The 19,310-nt window shown below is 34.2% G+C and overlaps 1 protein-coding gene across 2 annotated transcripts in view; it reads left to right on the forward strand.

Annotated features, from left to right (window-relative positions):
- Positions 1-17,733, forward strand: part of CDK13 (cyclin dependent kinase 13) — a 105,255-nt gene extending 87,522 nt beyond the window's left edge. Inside the window, exons 10-14 of one of the 2 annotated variants that reach the window (XM_045565230.1) lie at positions 2,723-2,839; positions 3,491-3,622; positions 10,273-10,478; positions 13,665-14,117; positions 14,716-17,733. In XM_045565230.1, coding sequence (XP_045421186.1) covers positions 2,723-2,839; positions 3,491-3,622; positions 10,273-10,478; positions 13,665-14,117; positions 14,716-15,566 — 1,759 coding nt within the window. In that variant the 3' untranslated portion in view covers positions 15,567-17,733. The remainder of the gene's footprint in view (positions 1-2,722; positions 2,840-3,490; positions 3,623-10,272; positions 10,479-13,664; positions 14,118-14,715) is intronic. The other variant, XM_045565231.1, reaches the window with a different exon arrangement.
- The last annotated feature ends 1,577 nt before the right edge of the window (positions 17,734-19,310 follow it).

Here is a 19,310-nt window from a genome sequence, read left to right on the forward strand (position 1 = left end):
TTTAATATTCTTAGCATAGAAACATTAAGCATTATAAAGATTGCAGTCATTTCTAAATATATAAATTCAGAGCAGCAGTTGAATCCCAGCAGTATTATCTTACTTTTAGAGTGTTACAGTATTGATTACAATTCATGTGTAACAAAATTCTGAGAAGAGTAATTGGATGGGAGGGTAGATAGAGGGATTTGTACTCTCAGCCTTTCAAAAAATTTAAAGTCTCATTTATGGCATTGACACCAGAGTAGATTGACTACAATAAATTCCCAAAATAGACCTCAGTTATTTGGAGATGTAGCATACGCATTAGCATATGATGCATTTCAACACATCTTTAGTAAAGTATTGAGGTAGCCCAGCTGGTCACCAGGCACAGATTTTTGGTAATATGAAGTTGTTATCAATTGCTGTCCTGTCTGCCTCCTCGTTTCTAATAACTTTCCCTGCCTCAGTATGACTATTCCATCCTGTAGGCTGCTTTCAGTTAGATAACTTCAGTACTCAGATTCTTCCAGCATTACATACAATAAAATAATTGAAACACTTTAGCTAAGGGTTATGAAACTAATATTTATAATAAGACTATTAATGGGTCAGATGCGAGCTCATTTAATTTTACAGCTCTGAAGGGAAATTAATCTCCATATTACAAAAGAAGAGCAGATTCCTGAGCAATGCAATTTGACCAATATCACACAGACAAGATTCAAAATCTAAAGTTTGTTTCTAAAGTCTCTTCTTTATAATTAAGGAAAGTGCCCTTTGAAACTGTATTGTGTGGCTTCAGTCTACACTTCCAGCTAAACCTCCCTGAGCCCTAAATTCCATCTACACTGATTTACTTAGTCTTCCTCCTAAATGTCTATACTTTGCTACTTCCATGCCTTTGCTTGTGTTCTCCCTGCTAGCAACATATTTCTCTTATTCCCTTTCCCACCTGTCTATGGTTTACTTATCTTTGGGATTATAACCAAAATTCTTCGCACCCCCCCCCCCCGGTTAATTTGAGTAAGTTTTCTTGTATTTCTGCAGATTGAAAGTATCCTTCATTTCCTGTATTATAGTATGCTTTATACTTCCATTATAATGTACATCAGTCTGTGTGGGATTTATCATTTATGTTTATGTGGTTGCTTGGAGAAGTATTATACAAAGACAAGAATCATATGGGCTAAAATCAGGAGGTGAAAATAAAGAAAACATAGTTTTTGAACTATAATTTTTGAACTGTAATTTAGTAAAAGAAACAAGACATGTAAACAACTAAAATACAAAAAGCAAGATGAAACAAGTGTCAAACCAGTAGTATGTAATGGGTGACCAATTCTGAGTAGCATTTGGGAATAGAGACCTTGTTGATTAGATTACTTTTGATCTGAATCTTGAGAAGTGAAAAGAATTCAGCTAGGTAGAATTGAGAGAGAAGGCATATCAATATAGACATGAAGGAGTGATCTGTGGGGAGAGTTGCACTGGGAGATGAAACTAATTTGGGACCAGATCATAGAGAGCCCTTGCTACAGGGAATTTGGTCTTCTTTCCTAAGGGAGTAGGTTTGAGGGGGTTATGAAAAATCAGGTTTTAAGGCAGAAGAGACTGGAAGTATACAAAGAATAAGATCCGAATATCTTAAAAACTTTGGATTTACAAAAATGCCAAACTGTTGAAACAAAAAACATTTCAGTGACATATGGCTTAAAAAACACAAGATTGTCTTATATAAGTGTTTCTGAGGTAGCATTCTAAAACTCAGCTGAAGAATGGCAACTTTTGCCATCACTTGCTTATATGCATTTATACATAGATTTATGTATATGTATGTATGGAATATTTTTACTTTTAGTGATGCATCAATGTTTTCTTTTTACATCAGGAGACCAGCTGATAATTTTATAGACAGTATACATTTTTCCTTGAGATTTGGTATACTCAAGCATATTTAACTAATTTTTCATCTATAATACATATTACTAAATCAGTCTTAAATGTTTAAACTTTTAAATGTTTATCAGCTAGAGGTGCCTATCTGTTTATAGCTTTCTAGAAGTTACCATAACAAAGATTTACTAATTAATACCAAAATAATAAGAGTTTTCAAAGTTTAAACAGAGTAAAGCAGTTAAAATTTCTGAACTCTCAAGATCAGTGGCACTACTTAAATTGAAGAACTTTAATGTTTTCAAGAGTGTGGCATTTAGGGTCCTCCTCTTGATCAAGTTCAGCAGTAGTCTTTACACTACAGTTACCTTCCTGAGGTGGTATAGGAAATCTGTTTCTGCTATTATTGGAGACCACCTTATACTCATGGAAGTAGTAGTGACAGGTACCAAAAAAAAACAAAAAACAAAAAAACAACAGAGAGGCACACACTAAACTCTAGTTCCTTAATTTATTGGCATAGTTTTTTTTATGTTGGTTTTAAAGCGTGGGCCATATATTTTTGAGTGTCACCATATTTTAAGATTTCATTTTGCAAACATGAAGATCCTCTTCAGGAATTGGAATGCGTGGATTGTTAGAAGCATCCACTGAAAAAAATAAATTGATTTCTCAAATAATTAAATTAGGATGACTAAAATATTTAATGAAACTTCCTTTAGATTGTAGCAAGGCTTCAGCACTTTTGTATGTTTAAAAATGAGTTGATATTTTGTATAACAGTTGTGTGTATTATTCTTTCTATGTAATTTATAGTGACGTATTTCTTTTTTGTGTTGTTTAGCCGTATATGTGGGAGTCCATGTCCTGCGGTGTGGCCTGATGTAATCAAACTACCATATTTCAACACCATGAAACCAAAGAAGCAATATCGTCGAAAGTTAAGAGAAGAATTTGTTTTGTAAGAAGTGGATGCTTAAACATCCATATTGCATTGAATGCTTTTTTTTTTAAAGTTACTTCTTGTGAATTCTAAATGCCATTCTGTCCTCTATTGGCCTGAGTTAGACCTATCACAATTCTAGGTCATTTAATTTTGAGTTTCCCTTCACTACATGCAAATTAATTACCATTTTATCATTATTATGGTGGAATCAGTGATTTGGAATTGTATGTTTGTTTGGTGCTTACATGAAAGACCTTTGATGGTATTGTTTTAAATTTTATTGGAACAGCTTTCAAGTTATTTGAGCTTGAGTTTTTATTTTGCCTTAGGAAACTATTTTGTTCAGTTCTTAATTTATGTTATAACAGCAGATTGCCCATAGAGTAATAAAATATACTGTTGTTTGCCAAATAGTTACAAAATTATGTAAAAATAATGAAATATTTCTTCAGAGGAAAATTTGGGATTTATTGGAATAAAGTATTGTACACATTATATAATATTAGCCATTAAAATAATTTTATTTACTTTTACTCTTTAGTTTTCTAAGTTTTAGTTTTTAAAGTTAATTAAAAATAATTTACTTTTCCTTTAAAATAATTTCCTAAAGAACACTAACCTTGTGTCTAAAGAACATACATGACTTTTGTAATCCTCTCATGCTAGTATTCCTGCACCTGCGCTAGACTTATTTGATTACATGCTCGCCTTGGATCCCAGTAAGCGCTGCACTGCTGAACAGGCTCTTCAGTGTGAGTTCCTACGAGATGTGGAACCCTCAAAAATGCCTCCACCAGAGTAAGTGACTTTTTATTAAATTAGATTCCCCATGTACAGAATCTGGACAGTTTGGATAACATCTGTGTATAATGAGTAGAAGATATTCCATGTCTAGTTAAGTCAAAAGAAATAGAATAAATCTAAAGAAATAGGTAAAACAACAATGATACACATAATTTGCAGGTGCTTAATGTTTAGCTAATTATTGGACTAGCAAAAGCAGCCTTCTTGTAGCTGATCTTAGGATTAATTTATATCAAGATTTAATAATATATTTCAACTCTAAGAAAATGTTACTGCTGCTGCTATTATTATTTTCATACTACTTTTACCAAATGCTTATACTACTTAACTACTAGTACTGCTATAGCCCAATTTTGAGTGCTGTCCTAAGCATTTTTTCATATATTACATTAATCTTTATAATCTTATAAGGCAGGTATTATTATCACCACTTTACAGAGGAAGAAGCAGGTTCAGAGAGGTTAAGAAACTTGCCCAAGAATGCAAAGCTAGTAAAGGGTGCAGCCAACTCTCAAATTCAGTTTAGTCCAGTAAGAAAGAGAAGTTCTAAAAATACTCCATGGCATACTACACAATAGAAATTCCTTATCAAATGAGAGACTATTAATATCAGAAACCTGTATGGAATACATTATTGTCTGATGGGGGAAAGTACGCAGAGTTTGGGAGTTAGAATAGCTGGGTTCTTGAACCTTTACTCTCGTGGCTCTTATGATTTCTCTAGGATTGATTTGGGGAGAAGGGAGGGTAGAAAACAGTCCATTTGCTTCTCTTGCTTGGTAAGATCTAGAAACCTTGTAGGTATTATATAAGGAAATTTTAAAATGATTAGGAACATCATTAAAAGCAAACTTGTCCCTATAATAAATATTTCCATGTAATAAAATTAGCATATTTTAAATAAACAAACATGGGCTTTGGAGTTCAAATCCTGGCTCTCCCACTTATCAGTTAGAATGGACTTATTATATTTCTATGAGGCTGTCATATTCAGCTTCATTAAGTTTTTATTGAACTGTACATGGTTGGCTTTTTTGGGATGACTTAAAAGGCAAAAAGGATCTGCCATCCTGATAAGGCTGAGAGACCTGAATCATTCACTGTTGCAGTAATTGTTTCATGGTTTTTTTGCTTGTCAGTGTATGTCAGTAGTCTTGAAACTTTGGCTCTAGTACCCCTTCAAAGAACTTTTTTAAACTTCTGATTAAAAAATTTCAACTCTGCAGAAAACTAGTAAAAGTAATACAAACAGTATTTATATGTCTTTTGCCTAGATTTAATAATTACTAATATTTGAACATATTTGCTTTATTACAGTATACTTTTCTTTTCCTGAATTAGTTGAATATTATATTGTGGAGGTGACACTTCACTTATAAGTATTTCATTACACATCTGTAAGAACTAGGACTTTATTCTACATGCCTACAGTAGTACCATTATAAAGCATAAAAAATTTAACATTGAAATACCTAGTGGGCAGTCCATATTCAAATTTCCACAGTTGACCCACTAATTTCCTATTTAAAAAGTCTATAATTTTTTTTTATGTAGAGAATTCATTCAAAACTCACACATTGTATTGAATTGTATTATCTCTTCTGTCTTTAGTCACTCCTTGGGGGGGGGCTTTTTTCTGATACTGACATTTTGAAGATGCCAAGCTAGCTATTGGGTAAAACATTTCACAGTATTGATTTGATTGTTTTCCTGTGATCACAATTAGATTAACATTTTGAGGGGCAAGAATACTACCTAGAAAGTGATGTGTGCTTCCTGTTCTATCACATCAAGAGGAATATAATGTTATTTTTGTCCCATCATTGGTAATGCTAACTTTGATCACTTGGTTTAGTTGGTCCACATGAAAGAATTGGTAATCAGTAAGTAACAAGCATATTTTCAGTCAATTCCTAAACTTTTTTAAATAAAGGATTTAAATAGTTGGAAAAAGATATCATTTTCAGGGAATTATAAATGTTGACATTTTTAAGTAGGGCAATTACATCACTCATAACTGTATCTAGTGGAATGCTAATATCACGGCATTTTGATATCTGCCAACCACATAGAAAATGTTCAGCAATTTGTACAGTATTTCTTTTTCATATTGAACTTATATTACTCCTGCAAGTTTTTATTCTAATGTAACATGTTTATGATTGAAAGTGTTTTATTGATTACCCAATTGCACTTCTTTAAAACAAATACATGTATATAAATGGGAATTCAATTTTAAAACATTTCATGTGACTGTAAAGCCCTTTTTCTTCTTGGTTAAATTGTCATTGAAAATATTAGTAGTACATATTTCAATTTTTAAAAAAAGAAAAAATTAGTAAATTTTGTTGGAAGTGAAACCTAATGAAAGAGAGCTGAGTTTTTTTTCCTCCAGGTAGTTTGCACCAAAATCTATTGATTAATATTACTTATTCTAGAATGAGACATGTTTCTACATTAATTATAATTTACTTTTTAATTTTTATAAGTACTTATAAGTAAGCATTTGTGAATGGAAGTTTTGTTACAGTTACATCACTGAGATCTTTGAACTACTTCCACATTATGTGCCAAAGGTCTTTCACCAAAAATGATAATGACCTTTCGGATGTCAACTTACTCTTTTTCCTTCAGTGTTTTTTTTGACGGTAAAGAATTGGGGTTGCATGCAGTTGCTCATGCCCATAATCCTAGCACTGTGGGAGGCTGAGGTGGGAGGAGCGCTTGAGCTCAGGAGGTTGAGACCAGCCTGAGCAAGAGAAACCCTGTCTCTACTAAAAATAGAAAAATTAGCCCGTCGCAGTGGTGCGTGCCTGTAGTCTCAGCTACTAGAGAGGCCAAGGCAGGAGGATCTCTTGAGCCCAGGAATTTGAGGTTGCAGTGAGCTATGATGATGCCACTGCACTGTAGCCAATGCCACAGAGTGAGACGCTGTTCCCTCCCCCTCAAAAAAGAAAAAAAAAATTGGAAACCAAATGATTTGCCGAGGGATTTCTTATCCAGTCATTAATTATTTACTTTTTCAGTGGACTTACCAATTCTTATTAAATGACCTCTAATACATATTACTTTTTCTTTTCACAACACTTGTTTAATTCAATTTTTAATACTTAGATAAGGTCAGGGACTCAAGATCCTGGTGGGACCCGCTCCTCCCACCTCAGCCTCCCAGAGTGCTAGGATTATGGGCATGAGCAACTGCGCACAACCCCAATTCTTTACCGTCAAAAAAAACACTGAAGGAAAAAGTAAGTTGACATCCGAAAGGTCATTATCATTTTTGGTGAAAGACCTTTGGCACATAATGTGGAAGTAGTTCAAAGATCTCAGTGATGTAACTGTAACAAAACTTCCATTCACAGATGCTTACTTATAAGAGTACTTATTAAAAATTAAAAATTAAATTATAATTAATGTAGAAACATGTCTCATTCTAGAATAAGTAATATTAATCAATAGATGTGCAAACTACCTGGAGGAAAAAGAACTCAGCTCTCTTTCATTAGGTTTCACTTCCAACAAAATTTACTAATTTTTTCTTTTTTTAAAAATTGAAATATGTACTACTAATATTTTCAATGACAATTAAACCAAGAAGAAAAAGGGCTTTACAGTCACATGAAATGTTTTAAAATTGAATTCCCATTTATATACATGTATTTGTTTCAAGATGTAGTTTCAATGCTACTTTGCCAGTTCATTATTTAAACTGTTTCGTACTACATTTTTTAAATATGTATTTTTGCTCAAACCTTGGAACTGTAGGTTTATCCCATTCAGTTTATGGAAAATGTCTGCCATATAACTTAATTATGAACTCTCCTTATTGTCAAACAAATCCCCTAAGTGATACTTAGGTTTATCAGAACACACCTGACTACATTTTTCCATTAAAAATAAGACATGTTAATACACATTTGAGGAACCTTCTGCAAATCAGTAATTTTGGAATGTATTCTGTCAGATACATTACTAAAGCATTTAGGCTGAGATTATCATGATATTGATTCAATATTTAAATGTTATAAACAATATAATATTACATCTCTTATTTTGTAATATGAGTAGTTAAAATTATAAATTACTTATGAGGTCAGGACTATGAAGAAAGGCATGGTATTCCTTTAGAAAATAGGTATATGTATCAAATTGATCTTCTGATGAATTGTTTAGGAATAATCAAATGAGTGGAATATTTAAAAAATCAGAAATAACTCCATTTATAATTGTATGATATGTCCTGTCAACCTTTTCTAATTTATTTAATGAAAAAAAGTACATATAACTAAAAAGTGAATTAGATTGGCAGCTAACCTATAATTTTATTTTTTATTAACAGCAAGTAAAAAGCATTAAACAATTTATAAGATGAAATGTGATCAACTGTTGGAGTAAATATTTTATGATATGATTTGATGAAAATAGTTTTAAACGACCTTATTGAATGATTAATTATATCAAACATGAATATAGTGCCTACTATGTGAGAGGCACTGTTGAAGAGCTTACAAATGTTAGCATATATTACCTCTACCCCATTAGGTAGATAGTATTGTTAATCCCATTTTTAAAGATAAGGAAACTGAGGCACAGAGGTCAAATTACTTGCCTGATGTGACAGCAAATTAAGTGACTGAGCCAGCATTTGAACCTTCAAGAAAGCACATAAATTTTGGTTATCGGGGTACACCTAAAAGAATCAGCATCATTAACCTGTACTGTTTTAGCTATTTGTTGGGTAATGTTTATCTTTCCTAGAGATGAGTGTTGAGATTGTCTGCAAAGAATCTCTACCTTTAAATTGTGGGAGGGAACAAAAACCCTTTTTAGTGGATTTCTTTGCTTTGCTCTCATGGGGCTCTCCCACAAGAGCAGTGCATTCCCTGATGGTCAGGATGGAAGAGGTGGAGTCACTCCAGATACCCTACTCCTGCAGTATTACAGTATATCTAGATTCAGAATATCCCAGCAGAGGCTAAGGCCCACATCATGTAATGAACAGACACACAGAAAGGAAAGTCTTTGGTGGGTTTATGATGCCTTAAAGCTTCCCAATATCAATATTTCAAATTGTCCCTTTGTTTGTTACTCCAGGAGGTTTTTACACGCTGAGGCAATGCACCATAGTAAGATGGCTGAGAGGTATGCCTTTGTTTTGTTTTTGGACCTCAGGTGCATAGACTTGACTTGGTTTAATCATAATCCTTGTGTCACTCATCATTGGTTCATGCATGGCTCTCTTTTATTTATTTTAGTTACTTTAGTTATTTTAAATAATGTTAATAAGCAGCCATGAACCTACCAAACAAAAGCTAGAACCTTGAAAATAACCTACTTTAATCATATCATAACCTGTCCCCCCACCGACCTACCCCCTTGCCTTCCTCCACCTGAGGTAACCATCATCCGTTTTCTTTTGTATATACTTTTTGTTGCCATCTATATGTACTCATAAAAAGTTACATTTTAAAATTTTAGTTGTTTTTAATTTTATAAAAGGGTGTCATGCTGTTTGTAATCTTTTGGGAATGACCTTTTTCTTTTACTAATATTATATTGCTAAGATTGAACCATGTTGTTGCATATGCCTTTATTTTATAACATGAGATAAGAGTAATTGTGAAAGAGGAGGTGTGAAAGAAGAACTTGCTTGAACGTGCAGGCCATTCTCAAAGCTCAATCTTAGGAAAGAGGACATATGGATACGGAAATTCCTTTAAAACAATTCCAGGTGTATCCCCTTGGAGAGTCTTCATGTACCCTTAGAGGTAAACATACCCAGATTTAGGACTGCAGGTATATATCACCAGGTGGGGTTGCTTAAGGGAATTTGTAGATATTCTGGGCAAGTTTATTAACCTTTCCAAGCCTCAAGTTTCTTATCTTTAAATAAATATAATAGTAACTTTCCATTGGGTTGTTTATTAGAGTAAGAAGAAAATATTTATAAATCAAATATTTATATCTTTCTTTTTAAGCAAAAGTTATTCTCTAGTGTTGTCAGTTTTATGAAATTACATACATAAAGATAGAATTGTTTCAGAATTGTGGGTAATTTTGATAGTTGCTAGTTAGTCACAACTCTTTGTTGATGAATCGTGAGCCTCTCTATGCCTGGATTACAAACTCATCTGTAGCATGTAGTTTAATTCTAGAGCATTCAGACCATAGAAGCAAAGAAGAGGTTACTAAAACATAAAAACCCTTTACTGTAAAGTTTTTCACAAATGTTATGTTCTAGGCTTTACTATTTTGTCCTGTATCTAGTTTCTGTAAATGGCATATTTTTCTGCCTTCTTTTTCATGTCTTATTTAATGTATGATGTACTGTGATAAGGATTGGCTTTAAAAGGTTACACCAAGGAAAATACTAGCCTACTTTTATAAACTTATATTCGTCATTCATAATTTTGATAAATGATTATTGATTATCCAGAAGCAAAAGAAAAATAGTCTATAAAGGTGATGTCCTGAAGGAGATGGGGCATCGAGGATGATTTGTATTGGAGGAGTTTACAAAGCCTATGTATGAAATCTTCAAGAACAATTTGGAGTGAGGGTTTGGGTTTGGTGCTACATAGTAACTTTAGCATTTTTTTTTGTTAAGAAATGCCATTCACAATTTAATACTTTTTTTTTTTCAGCCTTCCTTTATGGCAAGATTGTCACGAGTTATGGAGTAAAAAGCGAAGAAGACAGAAGCAAATGGGCATGACCGATGATGGTTCCACAATTAAAGCCCCCAGAAAGGACTTGTCTCTTGGCTTGGATGACAGCAGAACCAGTACACCCCAGGGCGTGCTGCCGTCTTCACAACTGAAATCTCAGGGCAACTCAAATGTAGCACCTGGTCAGTAATGCTTCCATGGGTTGGTTTTCTTCACATTGTTTTGTAGTTAATGCTTTTGTGGCATATTGCTCTAGTGTGTTAAAGCATCTTTTGGCTAACTGATAAAAGTTTTGTTCACTGAACTGGGCATTTCATATCTGTTTGTGCCAATACAGGAGCTTCATTGCTATTGGCACCACAATTTTAAGTAATCTCAAGGTAAGGTAACTTACAAAGAAGCATCAAATTACCTATGATTGGTTATTGGTTAGGTTTTTCCATTTCCTGCACTGGCTCCTAGTGCAGGAGTCAGTAGGTCTTTTACTAACACTACTCTCAGTGAGGCTTAGTGTTCAGAGTCTACAGATGCTTAAGGAATAGGAAGAAAGATATGGAAGATAGCCAAAAATTATAATGGAAGTTCTTCTATACCATTTATAATGTCCTCAGGTCACTCTTAATGTTATATATTTCTCCTGTTATATTAGAGAATCTCAAAGATTAGAATCTGATATTTGTGCCAAAATGACTTAAAATATGATAAAGAAGGATGTTTTATATCTAGCTACTTTGGGGAAACTTAAATTTCTTCTCACTCAATCTGTCATAAGAATAAGCTTCTTGATAAGAAGTCAGCCTCTTCAGTGTTGTCAAAAGTCTTGTTAAAATCATCTCATTTAATTAACCTTTTAAAAAATGAAATCCACTCCCTCTTTTTTTGCCTCTGGAATCCAGAAACATTCAGCTTTTGTTTAAGTTTCATTTATGAAGATAGTGATATAAAGTAAATGTGTATATGTGCATACATGTGCACATAGGTGGTGGTTTATTATACATGAAGAAATAGATTAGCACTTATTAAGAACTGAGTAAATGTTGATCACTTAGTTGATTAAAACAGATATGTGGATCAGATTGAACTTTTGGTGGTTGAATATAAATACAGAATAGATTAGCTGAGAAATCTTGAGAAAGATTGGCGTAATGCTTGCCCATGTAGTCTACAAGCTTATATTTGATCTTGATTAGACTGCATATTTAGAATACTCATACTTTAAAAACCAAAAGTAATTGTATTTGTTGTTCAAAAGTATTCTTTCTTGAAATAGTGAATTCTCCTTATACATGAAAATATTTGGTACACACACAGATTTGTGGAACATATCTGTTCTACATAATTAGGGCTATCTATATTAAGTTCAATATTATTTCCATTCATGTTAAAAATATATAAAATTTGGTCAGGTGTATTGGCTCATGCCTGTAATCCTAGCACTCTGGTAGACCAAGGCAGGAGAATTGCTTGACCTCAGGAGTTCAAGACCAGCCTGAGCAAGAGTGAGACCCCGTCTCTACTAAAAATAGAAAAAATTAGCTGAGTATGGTGGCGTGCACCTGTAGTCCCACCTACTCTAGCTACTTGGGAGGCTGAGGCAGGAGGATTGCTTGAGCCCAGGAGTTTGAGGTTGCAGTGAGCTATCTATGATGACACCACTGCACTCTAGCCAGGGTGGCAGAGTGAGACTCTGTCTCAAAAAAAAAATAAAAAGAAAAAGAAAGCCAAAGTGAAGCAATGGCAGGTTTTCTTAATTTGTATTTCTATGTTTTATATACCATTTACTGTGCTGCTAAAAAAGGATTTGAGATGGCTGTAACAGAAAGTTTGGATAGTGTTCAGTTGTCCCAGGCAACAGTTGTCATGTTTAACAAGACTGTCAGGTCTTTATTTCTGCTCCTCTTCATGGGACTGATGTCCTTAATATACTAGCAAACCTAGTAGAATAAAGGGTAGTTTTCCACTGTATTTTTAACTGTTAAAAAATGAATTGCCCTTTGTGGGCTTATTTTGTTGTTGCTTTGTTCTAACTTATTTTAAAACCACATTGATAGTAGGGAGTTCTATTTTTTATTTTGCTTTTTAAAAAAATACTATCACTATTAAGAAGTGAGAATTATGGTTTTTTGAAATAGGAAAGAAGCCTCTCTGTTCTGTTTTCTCCTCCATCATCAGTAAGTACCTTGAAAAAAGAAAATGCCCCTTCTGCAGAGGAGACACCTTATTTAAAGAGTACTTCTCTGAGTTCACATGGAAGCTGTTTCTGCTAATAGGGAAATGAAAAGGAAAATGAGGAAAAATGGCTCTTGGGTTGTAGCAAACAAGCATGGTTTCTTATTAATGCTTGCAGGTCATAAGAAGAACTTGCAAAAGTATCTCAATATATAAAGAAAATATAAAAAGATAGCATTAATCATCAGTTTTTTATCCTCTTAGAGTTTCTCTTCTATTAGCCTGTCATCTGTGGTTTTGGGAATTGCTTATCAGTGTTATATACATTTGAGTCTTACTGTTATATATGATTCAGATAAGCTTGCACAAGAACCTGTGTAAATCATCCCAAGTCTAAACTGAAAGTTGGAAAAGGAAAAACAACTTCATCTGTTTTACTGTCATATATGCATGTAATCATGTTTCTGTACGCATTCCTAACTTACCCAGAGTGGCTTAACTTAAAAAAAAAGTAATTTGAATTAAAATCCAGACATTTTATCATTATCATTTTGCAGACAGTAGTCTGCAAAACATCCTAGTTTTTCAATTTAGTACAAAGGTTAGGCTCTTGGATAATAAACTTTACGTTAGAGAAACAGGTACAGTATAGTAGTTAAGAGCTTAGATTTGGAACCAGAATACCTGAGTTTAAATCTCACCTCTGCCACTTATAGAATTTGTAATCTTGGGCAACTTATTTATTGTAGTCTCTCTGGGTAACAGTTTCTTCTCAGCAAATTGAGGTTAATAATAGAGCTTACTTTATAAGATTGTTGTGAGGAATAAAGGATGTAAAGTGCTTGGAAAGTAACTGGACACTCTATGTTAGCCATCATAATCAATTTCCCATTCACAAGGTGCTATTTTATGGTTAAATCTGTAGAATGGATTTTTAGTGATGGTCTTGATTTTCCTTTTGAAGTATAATATTTACTCCTAAAGGTAATGTATTCAAAATTGATGGCAGTTCTTTTTGTTTTATATGCAGGTACATCTTCAGTGTACATGATATTTAACTAGACTGAGGTTCCCTTTTCACAGTAATTTTTTAAACATCTCCCTCAAATGTACATTTTAATATGGTAATACAGAGCCATTGGTGGGTGGGAGGACCTGTGAATTATGGCAGCTATAATTAATACAAATTTTGTCTTTAGTAAAAACAGGCCCTGGACAGCAGTTAAACCACAGTGAATTGGCAATTCTACTAAACCTACTACAATCTAAAACAAGTGTTAATATGGCTGATTTTGTCCAAGTGTTGAACATTAAGGTAAACTCTGAGACTCAACAGCAGCTAAATAAAATAAACCTTCCTGCTGGAATTTTGGCAACAGGTGAAAAACAGACAGATCCATCAACACCACAACAGGAGTCTTCGAAACCTTTGGGAGGAATTCAGCCTTCTTCTCAGACCATCCAGCCTAAAGTGGAGACTGATGCTGCCCAAGCGGCTGTGCAGAGTGCATTTGCAGTTCTGTTGACTCAGTTAATAAAGGCTCAGCAGTCAAAGCAGAAAGATGTGCTACTAGAGGAGAGGGAAAATGGATCAGGACATGAAGCATCATTACAACTCAGGCCGCCTCCAGAACCTAGCACTCCGGTATCGGGTGAGTGTGCAAATGCCAGACTGCTGACACAGCTGTATTCATTCTATCTTCTTGCTGTTTCGATTATGTACAATTTGTATTGTTCAGTGACATTGCTAGGAGAGGTCGTGAAAATTCTCAGGTTATTGGTTATAGGTTGGTTTTCTAGTCTGTTTACTCCCTGGAATGAGTTCTTTAACAAATTATCCATGTGAGATATAACTCATTATGAGTGCTATAGGTTTTTCTAAGGTAAGCCAGTGTTAAGAAATAATCTTTTACTCCAGATACAAAAGGATGTTTGGCCAAGGCATAAACTTTTTGTACACAGTAGCTTTTTTCCTCCACAAATAAGTAGGTATTATGTACAAATAAATAGGTATGTGTGAAGTAACTTTGAAAAGCCAAATAAAATAAAAAATTTCAGTTACCATAGATACATTTAAATGTTAGCAGGCAACATTAGTACTTGTAAACCTTTTTCTTTTTCATTTAACATTTTGCCAGAGTTGGAATTTGTAGTATCATCTTCAGGACTGCCCATAGGAAACATTGACTATTTGGATATTTAGTTTTCCATGGTAACTTTCGACTCTCTTTTTTGCTTTGTTTCACTTAGGGCAAGATGACCTCATCCAGCACCAAGATATGAGGATGGTGGAGCTAACACCAGAACCGGACCGGCCTCGAATTCTGCCTCCTGATCAACGACCTCCTGAACCTCCTGAACCACCACCAGTCACTGAGGAAGACCTGGATTATCGGACAGAAAACCAGCATGTACCCACCACTAGTTCTTCATTAACTGACCCTCATGCTGGAGTGAAAGCAGCCCTGTTACAGCTGCTTGCTCAGCATCAGCCCCAGGATGATCCCAAAAGAGAAGGTGGTATTGATTATCAAGCAGGAGACACTTATGTGCCCACTTCAGACTACAAGGACAACTTTGGATCCTCTTCTTTCTCTTCTGCTCCTTATGTTAGCAATGATGGTTTAGGAAGCAGTTCTGCTCCACCATTGGAACGACGTAACTTCATTGGAAACTCAGATATTCAGCCTTTGGATAACTACAGTACTGCTTCATCTCATTCTGGTGGTCCACCTCAGCCTTCTGCCTTTTCTGAGTCATTTCCCAGTTCAGTAGCTGGGTATGGAGACATTTACCTCAATGCTGGTCCCATGTTGTTTAGTGGAGACAAGGACCATAGATTTGAATATAGCCATGGTCCTATTGCAGTCCTGGCAAATAGCAGTGACCCTTCCACAGGGCCAGAGAGTACTCATCCTTTGCCAGCAAAGATGCACAACTATAACTATGGTGGTAATTTACAGGAAAATCCGGGTGTCCCCGGCCTTGTGCATGGACAGACCTGGACTTCTCCTGCCCAAGGACCTGGATATCCACAGGGATACAGGGGACACATTAGCACATCAGCTGGCAGAGGTCGAGGGAGAGGGTTACCATACTGAGTATCTGTTTTTCCTCAGGCACATCATTTTTATCTGGAAAGACTTTTCTAGCTGCAATTTAAGGCAGCAATCCAAGAGACTTGAATAATATTAATTCAACAACAGCTTTATTTTTATGTGGAGAAGGGTCTTGCATACAATAGTTTAAAAAAAAGACAAAAAAAACCTTTGCTTAAATTCATGCTGTTCTAAAACTAGTTCTATTGATTGTACATCTTCACAAATTCTAGTTAACAGTTTTATTTTGTATTCTCGCAGTTTTAAGTGGATGCTAATGTTAGGGACATAAGCCTTTTATGGCCCTCTTGCAGATCTTCTGAACTATGCACATTTGTGCTTTTTTTGTAAGTTTGGACCAACTTTTATGTAACAAACATCCCCTCCCTGTCTCCCTCCCCCTCCAGTTTTACAACAATCAGAAAGGGCACTGATTTATTTGGTATTTTTCTTTTTACAAAGCTACCTTTAGTCAAAGGTCACTGTCAGTCTTTGCACCTGCTTTCAGTGTTATTGTGAAAGGTGTACTTTGTGCTCATTTCAGAAAATAAAACACAACCTTTCTCTTGATGCAACAGTTTTATAAAAAAAAATGGTCAACGTTACTTTTGTTTTGTTTTGCAGATTACCATAGCCTAGCAAAATGCATTCAAATGAAATAGTGGGTTTTATATGAAAAAATATGGGTAGGGTGGGGAGGGTAAGTAAGTGCCTTAACAGGTAAGCTTAAGGTCTGAAAAAGTAGTTAACCTTTACCCCCCTTTGTCTTTTAAAGGGAATCAATGCATTGAAGAAGCAGGAAGTTGTCAAGTTTTCAGGGGCTGCCTGTTTAGTTCCTGTTAGGTCCATTCCCTCTGCCTATCACACTTTGTCCTATTCTGCCTGTTTTGGGCTGTGTTACCTCTCACTGCCACCTTCTCTTGATAGGAGAGTGAGAGCAAAGAAAGGGAGTAGAACTGCAGTCAGTACCTTTGTTACTTCTGAGAAGTTCTAAAACGTTTTGTCATTTAAGTGGTTGAAAGTAATAGTTAAGTGCGAATTTTAGGGTACCATTTTCTTTCAGGCTACCGTATTGTCTCTGTTTCCATTTGCCATGGAAATTGGAGGGCAGTAGTATAGAAGCAAGGGTTAATAACAGAATTTGCATAAATCTATGAAAGTTAATGGGGGAGGGGTGACAAACACCATATTTTAATTTATACAATTGCTATTTTAAGAAAAAGTCAACACAGTTCAGTTTATTAACTAGAAAGATTACCTTGATTGAATTTATTGAAGTGAAAAGAAAACCAGTGAGAGAGAACCTCTTGTCTTCCTTCCTCTCACCTTCTATAAAGTTTATTACAACTTCAGCCAGACTTAGAACAACTTTAGTTCATTTTAACTTTTTTTTTAGTTATTAAAAGCAACAAAGAATGGAATAACCTGTATTTAAACTGTAATGGTGTCAAGACTCACCTTGTGTGCACGTGTTCACACACACAATTATAATAATTCTAGAAAGGAACCAAAGGTAAATAACCAGTGTTTCCATTATCACTAAATGGAAAAATAGACTCTGGAAATTAGAGTTTTGCCAATTAACCATTTTGTTATGACTGTTCTGGTAACTTTTTTTTCATTGGAGTCTTAAATTAGAACAACTGTTATAGAAAGGAAATTGCTCCAGTTCTAAAGCCAGTTAACCCTGTGCCCTCTGACTTGTTAACCTTCATTTCACAACAGTATGTGGGAAGCATTATAGTTTGGTGACAGTAAGAATATTTTAAAGAGAATAATTTACCATTTTGCTACTATAAAATGAGTTGTTACCAGTTGACCATTTATTTTCTGATGAGATTTTTTTGTTGTTGGGGAGAAAGAAATGAATGGAAGAAAAAATTATTTTGCTTTCCTTTGAATATTAATTACTAACAACTTAAACTGCATTACAGGAGGTGAAGAAATATTTTGAAATTTAGCAAAATAGCTACAGTATTCAAATATCTGAAATTTTAATATGGTGAGTCTTAGAGCTTTAGACTTTCCTATAAGTGACAGTATCTAAGTTATTCTTAATAGTCACACTTGATAATTCTGCTGATCATAAGCAGCTAACCTAAAATTGAAGATATTTATGTGACATGAATAGCCTGTGTTTTAAAAATTAAATATTTTATATAAAATTGAACTGTGTTTGGATAGTTTTTCTAATTAAACATTTCAGTTATATATATTGGGAGAGTGGCTGGGAGGACAGGGAAATTGTTATTTTGAAATTGGAAAAATGGAACTATAGCTTCCAATATTATCCTCAGACAGCATGGCCTGTGAGACATACCAATATTTTATGTACCACTTAGAAGAAAAAAATGTTGCCAATTAAGTCACAACACAATGCTAAGATGCCATCAATTATAAGATACATCCCAGATTCAAAAATGTTATATGAAAGAGTGTGTTTTATAATTGATGAAATATGGTAGCAAAAAAATCTTAATGCATCCCTCCATAACATTTAATACTTTAATTCAGTGAATTTGGATTAATAAAAAGCAGGATTGGGAAATCATTAGTTCTATAGGTCCTAATAACTGCAGTAATCACTGTGTATTCTTGAGTGAAATCTAAGGAACATAAAATATTGCTTAAGTATTTTGGGAAAGAGCAGGTAAGTCAGATTGCAAATAAAAGATGAAAATAGAAAAAATTGGCCTACCAGAAAAAGAAAATATTTTATGTTCTCTCATGTGAAATTCCCTTTTGTATTTCCTGAAATAGCAGTTTTTTCTGCGTACAACTCAGTATGTTTCCCAAGTCTTCAATCTATTATTTGTTAGATAATTGCAGTCACCTGTGAAATTTTAAGATACTAATTTTAAGGGGTTTATTGATTAAAATAGTTTGTGGAATGTGAATTAAGTACCTGCAACGTGCCAGGTACTGTTTTAGTCCGTGGGATCAATAAACATGAAAGGCATTAAATCTCACTTTAGTGGGCTGACGGTGAGCAAGATTTTTAAAATGGCTGGAGAAGCTAGTGGTATTTCATACTCTCAGCTGTATCTAAATTGCACTAAAGTGAATGTAAAGAAGTGAAAATTTGTCTTTAAAAAATTTTAAATTGAAATTTGAATAGAGAAATAAGGTTCTGGAAAGAGAACAACTGGAAACTCAATGATAAAAACAAATTTTAAGTTGAATCTGGCCATTTTGGAATGGGCTAATTTGTAAGAAATCAAGACTTCTTGAGAAAAATGGAAAGTAAATAGGTAAATGCTTCTAAACTGACTGGTACTTCTCAGTTAAAGTTTTGCTGTATTTGCTATGAGCTGAATCCAATTTTGGATGATTTTCACCGTAGGGCTTTTGGTTTTTTAAATAAAGCTGAAATATAAGATTTGAATATTTCAATATATATCTAAGGATTCCCTGGGATATAATATCCTTTTGATATTTTCAAATTCTGAACAGGATGTCCCAATAACCTAAAATTATCCGGTCAGTCTTCTCACTTTACAACTAAGAAAAGTGAGGCTTAGAGAGAAGGATTGCCAGAACCTTTTGGTAACTGGATTGCCAGTGCTTGTTCTTCTAAGCCATATCTAAATTCTGCAGTAAATACTTAACTTTTTAATAGGAAAATTGCCTATTAACCTAAGCAGTGTTATTGTAAAATAAAAAAATTTAGAATACTATACTAATGGTTTAACACAAATGGCTATTATAAAAGTCTACTTAAGAAAAACAATTTTTATTCAGAAAAAA

The sequence above is a fragment of the Lemur catta genome, chromosome 11, assembly GCF_020740605.2.
Source record: "Lemur catta isolate mLemCat1 chromosome 11, mLemCat1.pri, whole genome shotgun sequence".
NCBI lineage: Eukaryota > Metazoa > Chordata > Mammalia > Primates > Lemuridae > Lemur > Lemur catta.